The sequence below is a fragment of the Choloepus didactylus genome, chromosome 12 (assembly GCF_015220235.1).
Source record: "Choloepus didactylus isolate mChoDid1 chromosome 12, mChoDid1.pri, whole genome shotgun sequence".
In the NCBI taxonomy this organism is placed as follows: domain Eukaryota; kingdom Metazoa; phylum Chordata; class Mammalia; order Pilosa; family Megalonychidae; genus Choloepus; species Choloepus didactylus.
This window is the reverse complement of record NC_051318.1, coordinates 4,486,330-4,499,487: the sequence shown is the minus strand read 5'-3', so window position 1 is coordinate 4,499,487 and position 13,158 is coordinate 4,486,330. Positions and strand designations below refer to the sequence as shown.

General features: G+C 42.9%; 1 protein-coding gene across 7 annotated transcripts in view; it reads left to right on the top strand.

Annotated features, from left to right (window-relative positions):
• NBEA (neurobeachin) overlaps nt 1–13,158 on the top strand; it is a 637,956-nt gene that overhangs the window by 575,426 nt on the left and 49,372 nt on the right. For all 7 annotated transcript variants that reach the window (XM_037800588.1, XM_037800589.1, XM_037800586.1 and 4 more), the window contains one exon: nt 12,539–12,706. In XM_037800588.1, coding sequence (XP_037656516.1) covers nt 12,539–12,706 — 168 coding nt within the window. The remainder of the gene's footprint in view (nt 1–12,538; nt 12,707–13,158) is intronic.

Below are 13,158 nucleotides of genomic sequence, written 5' to 3'. Positions count from 1 at the left end.
TGACTGTGACCTCTTGGCTCCTCTGCTTTGCTCATCAACTGCTGTGGATTTACTTGACCAAGAGATTTGTGGCAAAGAGGGTTTTCAAAAGAAATCAACTTTTCATCAAACGGTGCTGGAAATTTATATGCCCTCCCCCCGCAAAAAAAGAAAAAACCAACAGGATCTCAGTCCTAACCTTATACCATATGCAAATATCAACTCAAAATTGATCATAGACCTAAATGTTAGACCTAAAACTGTAAAATTTCTAAAAGAAAACAAATAGCAGTAAATTTTTGTGACCTCAAGATGGTGAAGATGTGTTAGCTATTACGACAAACACAAACCATAAAAGAAAACACTGATAAATTGGAGTTCTTCAGAACGTCTGCTTTTTGAAAGACACTGGTAAGAAAATGAAAAGACAAGCCATAGACTGTGAGAAAATATTTGCAAAACACATCTGTTCCGGTTTGCTAATGCTGCTGTTTTGCAAAATACCAGAAATGGATTGGCTTTTATAAAGTGGGTTTATTTGGTTACAAAGTTGCAGTCCTGTGGCCATTCAGTGTCCAAGGTAAGGCATCAACAATTGGGTACCTTCAGTCTTCACTGGAGAATGGCCATTGGCATCCGGAAAACCTCTGTTAGCTGGTAAGACATGTGGCTGGCATCCCCTTGCTGTCAGGTTGCATTTCATCTCCTCTCTCAGCTCCTGTGCATTCTTCAAAGTGTCCCTCATGGCTGCAGCAACAAGCTCCTTCTGTCTGAGCTTATACAGTGCTCTAGTAAGCTAATTAAGGCCTAGGCTGAATGGGCGGAGCCACACCTCCACAGAAATTATCTAATCAGAGTCATCACTTACAGTTGGGTGGATCACATGCATGGAAACAACCTAATCCAAAGCGTCCATCCTCATCAACACTAATATGTCTGCCCCACAAGATTGGATTAAAAGATCATAGCTTTTTCTGGGGGACATAATATATCCAAACTGGTACAGCATCTGATAAAAGACTTAGATCTATAATATATAAAGAACACCCAAAAATCAATAATAAGTAAACCTAATTTTTTAAAGTGCAGAGAAATATTTGAACAGGCACTTCAAAAAAAAAAAAAAAACAGATCTGTAGATGGCAGAAGAGCACATGAAAAGATACTCAGCATCATTCATCATTAAGAAAAGCAAATTAAAACCATAATGAGATGCCACTACATATTTGAATGGCAAAACCAAAACAAAAAATGGCATTCCAAGTGCTGGTGAAGATGCAAATCCACTGAAATTCACCTACCCCGATGGTAGGATGATGGTTTCTTAAAAAGTTCAGTGCACACCTACAGTATAACAAAGCAACTGACTGCTAGGTATTAACCCAAGAAAACTGGAAACTACACAAATGTCCTTGAGCTGGTGAATGGGTAAAATGTGGTACATGGATGCAATGGAATACTAGTTAGCAATAAAAAGGAACAAAATACTGATACATGGATCAGGCCCTAAAGATATATATGCTGTATGATTCCATTTATATGACATTGTACAAAAAGCAAATATGGAGACAAAAATATAGATGTGTGGTTGCCAGGGGGTGGGGGGTGGGGTTGGCTGCAGGGGGTCCTGGGAATTTCCGGGTTAATGAAACTATTCTTGATCATGTGCATTACAGGGCTGTATGTGTTTGTCAAAATCCATATAGCTGTATAGTACAAAGGGTACGTTTTACTTTTTATAAATTATATCTCAGTAAACTGACTTATAGAAAACGGTGGCTGTATACATGAGGTGCTTAAATAAGTGCTCAGCTGTTTGTCCCTCGAGGACTCCCACGCAGGCCCCCTTCCTTCTCTCCTGCTCAGGAAATCAGAGCCTGAAACTGTAGCATTTTCCAGATGGCGAAAGACCACTCTCAGAACCATTTGCTTGCTGTCCTGTAGGTGATGCAAGCATATTTTTAACAGCTTTACTGAGGTATAGCTCACATACCATAAAATTCACTTGCTTTAAATAGACGATGCAAAGATTTTTAGTGAATTTTCAGAGTTCTGTGACCACGGCCACAGTCCAGTGTCAAAACATTTTCCTTGGCCCCAGAAGACCCTCCCCCTCCCCCGTGCCCATTTGCTGTCACTGCGTCACTGTGTCCCTCCCCAGCCCAGGGGACTGCTCGTCACTTCCATCCAGATCTGCCTGAACTGGACATTTCATATAAATAGAATGAGTTTGTGTCTGAATTATTCCCCTTAGCATAATGTTTTTGGGGTTCATCATATTTGTGCCTGTATCAGTAGTTTGTTCCTCTTTTGGCCAGTGGTGCTTCATCTTGTGGATATATCGACGTCCAGTTTAGCTGTTCACCACTGATGGACATTCGGATTGTTTCTACTATTGGGCTATTATGAATAATGCTGCCAAGAACACTTATGTGCAGGTTTTTGTGTGGGCATAGATGTTCATGTGTCTTGGGTAGATACATCAGGGTGGGACTGCTGGGTCATGTGGTAAATTTACATTTAACTTTTTAAGAAACTGCCAAACTGTTTTCCAAAGTGACGGCACCATTTTACATCCAGAACAGCAACAGATAAGGGTTCCAGTTTCCCTACATCCTCACCAACACTGTTTATTGCCTGTTTTTTGTTTTGTTTTTTAATTGTAGCCGTCCTAGTAGTGGGTGTGACATGGTGTCTCATTGTGGCCTTGATTTGCATTTCCTTGGGGACTGATGATGTTGAGCATCTCCATATGCTTATTGGATGTAAAAACATTTTTAGATATGTTCTTACTGAACAATTTAGTAGTGATTCATTATGGACACAACCTTTGAGTTCTTCACTGGTGAAAGCTCATGTATCCAGAATTAATCATTTTATTACAGATATACCTAGTTGATAAAAGGAAAGGCAGTCATGCTTCGTGCCCAGAAAGCTGACCATTACTATGGATGAGAAACCGTCGGATGAATTAGTGTTGATCTGAACCAAACACTCTCAACTAAGGCTGCCAGAAAGTTACCTTATTCATCTAGTGTGTTGGATGGTAACGTATCCAACAAATTAACTGTCCAGATACCTGAAGTTTCTAGATAAGTGAGAACTTTTTTAAAGCGGTGTTATGTTTATCTTTCTAACATGTATTACTAAATGGTTCCCTGTGCTCTTATACAAAGAATATGAACCTAATTCTCCTCTTTAAAATTCAAGCTTATCATCATGAGTATCCTTTCTGTGGAGTGGTAGAATTCTGGGCCTATAATTATTTCTGTATTCTCCCTCAAACTGTCGGCTCTCACCACTTTTGCTGCCACTCCACTTTCCTGGTAAAAGCCCTCTGCCTTAGGCATTAGAATTTGTTGCTTATAATTGTTTCTAGCTGGCCACTGTCTGATTAATTCCATACTTGGGAGCTGTATTCTGAAACATGAAGTTGACAAAGTGCTGCCCGTAGTAAGTAGAATTTTGCTGTAGATAGGACCCAGTTTTCATCTCTCCTTACATGCTAACTGCTGATGGCTGGCCACACAACACTCTGCTTGCTTCCATGCTGTAGCTGAACACAGTTTTTCTCTGCTTTCCTCTTTCCAAGATGTACTGCTGACAGCTGCTGCCAGTCAGGATGGCTACCGAGTCCTGCTGACTTTTCCCCAGACCCCTTGAGGGTCCTGGGTCACTTCAGGGTGAGGCCATCTGGGATAAAATGGTGGCGGTGATGGTGCCGGTGGCTCACAGCATCTGTTGAGTGCTTATCCTGTGCCAGGTCCTGCACCAAGAGCTTCTGGTGCACTGTTCTTTTCCTCCTCAGGAGAATCTTGAAGTCTGGGCAGGTGCAGGAACTTCCCAGATGTCCCATCCTTGTCACAGGTGCCGTGTTCTGGTCCCCTGTCTCCAGGATAGAGTTGGTGGTGTTGAGAGGAGCTGTGTCAGGGAAAGGGGGAACGGAAAGGAGAAGAGAAGCAAACGTGCCTTCTAGCCAGGAGCCAGGACCTTTGGGTCAGCAGAAGCAAAGGAAGAGACTGGTGGGAATTGGCCTCAGCCCCCAGCAGCTCCTCAGCACTGACTTTCTGGGTGGCCTCATTTCTGCCACTTTTGTCCTCTGACCCTCTCTCTGTCCTAGCCATAGAAACATACCTCACATAGACCTCGCATAGAGCCCAGCAGGGGTGAGAGGACAGCAGGAGATGACATTAGTTTACATCCTAAACTTTAAAGTGACAGGTTTTTAGAGCTGGAGTGGACCTTTACTAGAATAGGACTGAGGCCTGAGGTCTGAACCCAGGTGCTCCCTGTGCCTTTTCATGCCTGGCGCCGTGGTTTGGACCTTTGAAGGTAATTTCCTGTAGACCCACTTACCATCTAAACTTTCATCTATGTTGGATTAAATATGGCTTTACAGATTGGTCTGAGAACCTAATCAGACTAGAATAATATTCTTTCTGCTGTAGTACTGTCCCAAGCACTAAATCATCAGAGAACTTTGGGAGATCATCTGATCTGTGCCTGTGCCTCGGTGACCTCCCGACTCCCAGTAGTGACCCAGACTTGCAGTCCCCTGGCCCTCTGGCCTCTCATTAATATCATCACCATATAGGTTTCTAAGTTCCCTTTTCATTAGAAATACCTGATGTTAACCAAAAGGTTAAATGTCATTTGGCCTTTAATAAGAGAATTAACAGATTATTTTCTGGAAGGTACCACTTGAGAAAGGGCCAAGATACCATCAAGAAAACCTAAATTCTAAAACAGAGTTTCCCCTGTGCTTTAAGAGAAAGGGCAATTAATGAACGAAACTCATTCTTTCTTCTGTATAACTCCTCGGAGTACTTCTGCCATTATGCAAAATACCAGAAATGGATTGGCTTTTATAAAGGGGGTTTATTTGGTTACAAATTTGCAGTCGGAAGGCATTGAAACTGTCCAAATTAAGGCATTAACACAAGTATAGCTTCACTGAAGAACAGCTGATGGCATCCAGGAAACCTCTGTTAGCTGGGAAGGCATGTGGTTGGTGTCTCCTGATCCCTGGATGCATTTCAACTCCTCTCTCAGCTCCTGTGTGTTCTTGGTTCTTTCTCCCAGGATATTTCTCTCTAAGCGCCTGGGCGTCCTGTCTTAGCATATCTCGGGACAAACTTTGGGCTTCATCTCTTAGCTTAACATCTCCAAACATCATTCTGTCTGCATCTCCCAGCGTCTCCAAGTGTCAGCTCTTAGCTCCTCTCACCAATGTCCCTCTCAGCTGCTCTGAGCTCCTTCTGTCTGTGAGCTCTTTTATAGGACTCCAGTGATCTAATTAAGACCCACCCTGAATGGGTGGGGTCCATATCTCCATGGAAATAATTTAATCAAACATTTCGCCCACAGTTGATTGAGTCACATTTCCATGGAAACACTCAGTAAAAAGATTCCAACCTAATCAGAAAGATTAATAAATCTGCCCCCATAAGATTGCATTAAAGAATATGGTGTTTTCTGGGGGACATATTATATACAAACCAGCACAGCTTCTATGGCACAAAAATGAAATGCAACAAATAATTGACTCCAGGTGCTAACATGACCAGTTTAAGAACTGACTTCTGTTTCAAAGACATCTTACCTCTCAAGTCTACCTGCCTAATAGCTGAAGTGCTGCCAAGCAGGTTTACCAAGCTGAATGCAATGCTTCTTTAAAATAAGTCTCACTCTTGAATTTCCCCGTAAATACGCATTCACCAAGCAGGTGTGTGGCCCACCTGTACGGACTGCGCTCGGCAGGGCATGTCACTCGCTGCTCCCTGAGGATTTGCTCTCATCTGCTCAAAAGAAGTCAGTGTCACCACTGACTAAACTGTTGCTTATGCACTTCTGAAAATACCATAGAACGTTTTCAGCAGCGGAGTGCATTTTTATTACAAGAAATCAGCTCCAACTTGTGCTCCTGAAGAAGTGACAGAAGCAAGGACTTTAGGGTTTTCCTGTATCCTAAAGCAAATGCCTGTTACCCTAGAGGAAGTGATGGCTCTGCTAAGACTGGTGAGCTAAACCTTTGCTCCACCGAGCAAATTCCGCTTGTGCAGGAAGATCACACAGCCCCCGTCTGGTTTCCCTGTGTAAGCTGGAGGCAGGGCCAGGCAGCCGCAGCCGCGGAAGGGCCCCTTGCTGGCGGCCTCCCCAGGTTTCCCTGACCGTTCCATGTCCTCCACCACGTGTGTGGTTCTAGATGCCCTGGGCATGAGCGGGATGCCACATTGTTGGCACCGCTCTCAGTTACGTCCGAGTGAGAGCAGGGGCAGACCACTGCAGCCGCCCGGGCAGGCCCACCCAGCAGAGCCGTCGGGGTGCTGGAGAGGAGGCTGTGCGCCCTGGGCAGCTGTCTGCTCGGTGTCCCCTGCTGAAACCATCCTCCACGGCACCCTGTCCACCATTTCCTTTCTCCTGCTTCTCGTCAGATTTCCCAAGAGTTGATCATACTGGTGTCAGGCTGAAATAAGGTCAGACATCATGTTAAAACCAGAAAATTTAGCCATTTATCCACATATTTCCATTTTTGCTGAAGGAATATGTATTTGGGGACTATTTCTTGAATATACAACACCTAGATACTAAAATAAGTATAGAAGTATTTAAATTTCCCATGAAGTCCATGAATACAACCTCCATTTTTCTATTGTTTTGTAACATTAAAAGTTTCTAGCTTTATACCTGCTGGGTAGTTCATGTGAGATTTAATTCTTAAGAAATAGGCTTAGAAGAAATGTGCTCTAGCATATTTATAATTTGGGCTGGGATTATCTTCAGTTATTTGAAGGAGCTCTTTGTAATGAGCCGAAAGTATAAAATAAAAGGGTCACATATCCTCAAGAAATGGTGTTCACAGCGGTAAAAAGCCCGGTCTCTTTGTGTGCGTTAGTCCTGCAGATCCTTGAGCACACCCTCCTCCTTTCAAACTGTCATCAAGAAATTCAAGGCCAAGACAAATAGTATCATGGAAAGGGCTATCCGTGGTTGTCACATGAGCAGTTGAGAAGATATTTGATGCGTTTGTAGAAACCTTTACTTGTCTGCAACCTCACTTCCTTTTCTTATTTTTAAAAATGAAACGATTTACAACGATGTGTTCTTTTAGTCCATTTTTAATTTATTTTAGTATGGGTAATATATAAAGTTAAAGTTGTTTATGTTTTGTAAATACAATGACAAGACTCATATTTCACTGAAAAACTGACATTCACTCTTTGGTGGCATTAGAAAACCTGGAAAAGAGGAACAGGCACTTTTAGAGGTTTCAACAAATTCTAAATGCGTTGGGTTCATACATCAAGAACTGGGTCGGCTCATCCGCAGCAAGCCTGGCTGACTCATGAAACATTCATGAAGCCCTGGGCCCGGTTCTAACGTGGTTATCATCCGACCTCCCCCCGGCGGACAGGACCAGAAAGTGTCCCTGCTTCATCACCCTAATGCTGGCTTCATCAGTCATCATCCACCTTTTCAAGCTGGTTTGAGAGAAGGGCCTTCGCGCACGTGCGCTGACAGCCTCCCCGGCTCTGCAGGCCCCGCGCTGCGGCCACACGCGGAACCCTCCCGCGGGCCGGGCACCGAGGCAGGAGCGCGGCTTCGCTTTCCTTCTCTGCAGCGTCTGTGAGACGCGTAGAAGACAGCGTGTGTTATCATGTGAACAGTTCACTGTCGGAGTTCATTACACGGGAAAACCTCGTTTACAGACTCCTACAGCAACAGCGTAACCTGAGACTCCTCGGAAGTCCTTCGCGGCCGCTCGGGGTCACCGCGGCGCTCCGGTGGTTCGGGCCCCTGCGCCGCCGCCGCCGCGCCCAGCGCCTCGCACAAGGGGGCGCCGGGTCTGCAGGCCCCGCGGGGACCGCCGAGCGCTCGGCTCGGGCCTCGCTTAGCTGGTGGGTTTACCGGGAGCCGTCTGTGAACAGCGCGTCACGGGGAAGGCAGGGGAGACCTGGACGCGGGGCTGGGGGACACGGAAGCCGTCCTTTTCCCCGCGGGCCTGGGCGCCTCAGGCTGCTCACCCGCCCCAGGCCCCGGGGTGCGCGCACGCGCGCACACACACACACACACACGCACACACACACGCGCACACACACACACGCACGCACACACACGCGGGGCGCTGTTTACATGTCGGGGTGCACCGGTGAGCAGGCTGGCAAGGACCCCAGCACTCACCCAGCTTACTTCCCATCAAGGGGAGACAGAAAATGAACAGATGAGCTAGAAGGTGATCAAGGCTATGGCTGCCCACAGAGCAGAGTTAAGAGAATATCGGGGGGAGGGGGTTGCAGTTTCTAAAAGGACCCTTAGAACAATGGTGCCGTTATTTTAAATAATTGAATCTCTCACTGGGTAATAGCTGCAGCCTCATTGAATCCTGAAGAGAAGCTGGCGCAGACACTGCAGAAGAAGTAGCAATGTGATGATTCTGCTTGTCTACTTAAATAGATGCAACTCGATGTAGAGTATCTTTTAGTATCAAAAGCAGGTTTTGAGGCAATACCAAAAGGGATCTAAATATCCTCGCTGTAGTCTGGAAAAATAGATGTGGATTCAATAATCTTGAAAGAATTCAGGAGGAATAAACATTCTCTCCTCACAATTAATTCCAGTAGCCTAGTTTCCTTTTTCATAAGTTTTAAAGAAGCTTTATTCCAAACCTGCTAGAGAAAGAATTCTCTACCATCTCATACCCCTGGGACAAAATGGAAATTAGAACTGGGTAAATATTATCCATCTAAAAGATATCCTCTCTGATTTAAATGTCACCCTTTGTTCCCTTCCTCCCAGATTCCCAGGGCAGGGTTATAGCTGGAAATTGATTTATCTAGACTTAAAGCCATCGCGTCTGCTCTAGACACACAAGTGCAGGGTAAAGCGAGTTGTTAAGACCGTGCGCCATGCCACCAATGCCGTGGAATCAAGTGTTTCTTTATGTTTGTCAATTGTACTTATACTGAAATCTCATTTCAAAGTCCAAAATGGGTTTGCATTGAAGAAATTGGTCTGAAGAGAACAAATAAAGCGATATCATGGTTTAGCAACAAATTTAAAACTGTTTATGTTAGTTAAGACTCAGTGTCACACTTAAGCTTTAGAGGTTGGTATGCTTTAATTATTTTATGTCTAATATTCAATTTTTAGATGTGCATTTGATTTAGAACACATTTAGCTTTTACATATTCTAAATTGTTTTTTTTCTTTTCTTTCTGCATGGTAACTAGGGAAACAGAAAATCTGTAAAACCTCATCTGTTTCACTTCCTACCTTATTGTTTCCTTGTCATTTTCTTTTATTACCAAACTTGGGACAAAATTATTTAACTACAATTACTTATTTATCAATTCATCCTGCTGCCTCTCTAATAGAATAGGAGAATTATAGACGTAACAGGGAGTTTCTAGATTTAATTAAAGATTATTTTGAATAATTATTAACTAATAAGTTTTAAAATGGATGAAATGGATAAATGCTGAGAAAAATGTAAAATGTCAAATTTGGCACCAGAAGAAATAGAGACGTGAAATTTAAAGAAATTTATATGATCTTCCCATCTCCCCAAAGTGCAAGGCCCATATTACTTTATCAGTGAATTCAGCCAGATTTTTAAGAGCTAATTAATTCATTTTTCATGCAAGTTGTTGCAGAAAACGTAGAAAGCCATCCAGCTTATTTTATGAGGCTAATGTAATCTTTATTCCAAAAGTAGATGAGAGACTACAAGGAATGAAAGAGGGAGGAAAGGAGGAAGGAAGGAAGGAGGGAGGAAGGAAAGAAGGAAGGAGGAAGGGAAGAAGGAAGGATGGAGGGAGGGAGGGAAGAAAGAAAGCGAAAAACAATCTGCCAACTGATTAGTTCTGATAGTCTGGCTGTTGGTTGTATTGGTTTTCTGGGTTGATTATTATATTATCTGCACATAATGGCAGTTCTGTGTCTTTTTTTTGTATGCATACATATTGATACACTGAAGATGACACCACACATCAATGAAGAAAGGACCGTTTGTTTAATGGATGTCATTGGAAAACCTGTCTAATTATAAAAACAAAACTTATACAGGATCCTTCCCTTATACCACATGTGAATGAAAGTCAACTCTAGACGGATTAAAGACAAAAATGTTTAAGGTAAAACCACTAATATAAAGCTAATTGATCAAAATATAAGAAGTCATCTTTGTAATCCTAAGGACTTCTTATAAACAAATCTCAAGAGCATAAACATAAACAAAAAACTGATTTGATTACCTGAAATTTAAGAATTTCTAGCCAACAAAGAACCACATGGACAAAGTTAATAGACGTAAGTCACTTTGAGAGAATGAATTTGCAATGCCTAAAACCAACAAGGAACTAATCTCTAAAATCTATAAAGAACTCTCGTAAATCTACAAGGTAAAGACAAGAACCCCAACAGAAAAATAGGCAAAGGGCATGAACAAGAAATTCACAGAAGATGAAACCCAAAAGGCCAAGTCCTTAAAAAGGTGTCACACTCACTGGTCATCAGAGGAAGCAATTGAAAGCAGCGCTGTTACCTTCTGTCTCTTCCACTGGCCCACCCCGGGGACCCAGGGCCCGGCGTGCCCAGCTGGGGAGGGCTGGTGAGCAGCCGCATTCTCGGGCCTGAGACCCCTGTATGCAGCGAGGCAGCAGCTCTGCTCCGAGGAGCGCCAAGGGAACAAAGTAAGAAACGACAAAATCCATAACCCTGTACCATTTTTATAAACCAAAAATACTTGCACAGAGGAAGAGTAATGTTTTATAAGAACACCTGTGAGCAAAAGCCAGGCGTTGGAGACATTCGAGGTGAGCCTGCGTGGAGGAGGGAATGGAAGTTAGGGCTGGGGGTGAAAGGGAAGGAATAGACGGGGAAAGGTTGTCGTTCCCGCCACCCTCGTGACCACAGTAGGCGTTTTATTTCATGATGGTTTTAATGTAACAGAATAATAGTCGGTTGAGTCAGTCTTGTCTTTCTAGGATGTCTGGTGATGTCTAAAAGGTTATTTGAAATGGTTTGTTGCTTAACTGATGTTGGTAAAATCTTGTTGTAAATAATGTATTTGATTTCACTAATACTGTGAATTCCCATGAATAGACTTGGACAATAGCTATTCATAATAAACCATCATTTATTTGGTTTTTTAATCCTTTTATTTATTGGGACAAGCACTGAAAATATTAGTGAATTAGGCCAACATTTTTTCTCTGTTGACTAGCTGCACCAAATTGACAAAATCACTTACTCTAACTGACCAAAGCTGTATTGTTGACATAACCAATATAGCATTTTAACCAACACCTCCTCTGCATTTTTATCTCATTTCCTATGTCCTATTCAAACTGTTATTTCAAGATCAATGAGATACTATATATATAGAAAATCTGTTTAGTTTTAGTAAGGATACTATCCTTTCATAAAATCTAATTGTTTACCTTTCCAAGTGAGAAACATCCACAATAATTAGGGTAAATAAAATACTAACCAAAAATTTTGAAAGGAGTGAACTAAGAAGGGAGCTGGGGGGAAATAAATTATTAGTTAAAAGTGATCACAGGAAAAAGGGAAAGGTATTATTCAGAGTATTTTCTGTATTTAAAAAGTAAAATGCAGTTTTCAGAGTACTAATTTAAGAACTTATTTATTAATTAAGCAGATTCCAAGTTGGCATCGATGCCTTAGGAAACAGACATGCAGTCAGAGAATGACTTCATTCACATATTCAGTTACAGCTATAATTGAGAAAAATGCTGTAAATGGATACGAATAGTTGAAATTGAAGAAGCTAGATCTGCAGCTTTTTGCTCATGTTGTTTAAGCCAGTGTCGTCTTTCAGCCAGTGAGAAACCGCTGAGAAGTGAAGGCCCAGGGGGCCCTGCCGTGGCACGGCCGCCACCCCGGACCCCAGAGCCCCACTCCCCGGCAGGCGGCCATGGGGGGAGTGGGAGTGGGGCGGCCTCGCGATGGGGAGTGGCCTTCCCCTGGCTCCTGAGGGTCACTGGCGATCCATAATCTGCATGGGCTCCTACTAATGAGCAAACATCTCGAGTGCCCAGGGATTCCAGAACTCTGTAATAGGGGGGTCACTCCCTAGCAGAAGGAAGGCGTTGCCTTCTAGTGGTGTTAGAGGACTTCAGGCAGGAAAATAAATGTATATCTACACTCTAGCAAAATTGTTTAACCTCAAACTGATTTTTAAAAATTAGGAATGAAAATTGTTGTAAGATGGCATTGACCACAGGCATTCCAAATTATTTTTCTTTTAAACATGAATGTGCTTTTATAAGACATCCATGAAATATTAAAATCCATATTGTATACAGAACAGAGCAAATAGAAAGTAGAGCAAGAGAAAGGGAGACTTTTAACTCACACCTGTGCTTTATTGGCGGCGATGCTTGCCCTCTCCAGGAACAGCTGATCTGTGTGGAGATAAACGTGGGAACGTCAAGTGCACATCCTCCATATTTAGATAGAATATTTCAGAGTAAGAAGAGCATGCGGTGCTCGCTAAGTTTGCACCGTCTCTCATTGCCGTCTTGATCCGTTTCAGGCCCTGGAGAGCGAGTTTGTCTCCTGCCAGCTCCATCAGTGGATCGACCTCATCTTTGGCTACAAACAGCGAGGGCCGGAGGCCGTCCGTGCCCTGAACGTCTTCCACTACCTGACCTACGAGGGCTCGGTGAGCCTCGACGCCCTCACTGACCCTGTGCTCAGGGAGGTAGGTGCGCGCGCCGCATCATTCCAGAAGCTTCCGTCGACTGTCAAATGCCTCTCTGTGTAGATCTCCTTTCAGCATAACTTTTTACAAAACATAGATCTCAGGTTCTTGACAAATGCAGAAAACTGAATGTAAGTCAGGAGCAAGTTGTTCCTCTTTTAATTGCAGACGTATATAATGTACTTGATCCTGATTTTATTTGTTTTGCTTCAGAATCTTTACTAAGCTGCTTAATATATAGGTTAATTAATGAAACCTAGTTGAATATTTAATTATGAACATTTCATGTTAAAATAATATGCCAGTGTTTTTTTAAATGTGAAAGAAAAATTGCAACCTTTTAGACAGAATACTAAAAAAATAATGCGTCAATAAAATAGATGAGGTAATAGTATTTTATTCCCATATGTTCTCACCCTGAAATGTTTACAGCTAACAGTTGGGAATTATGT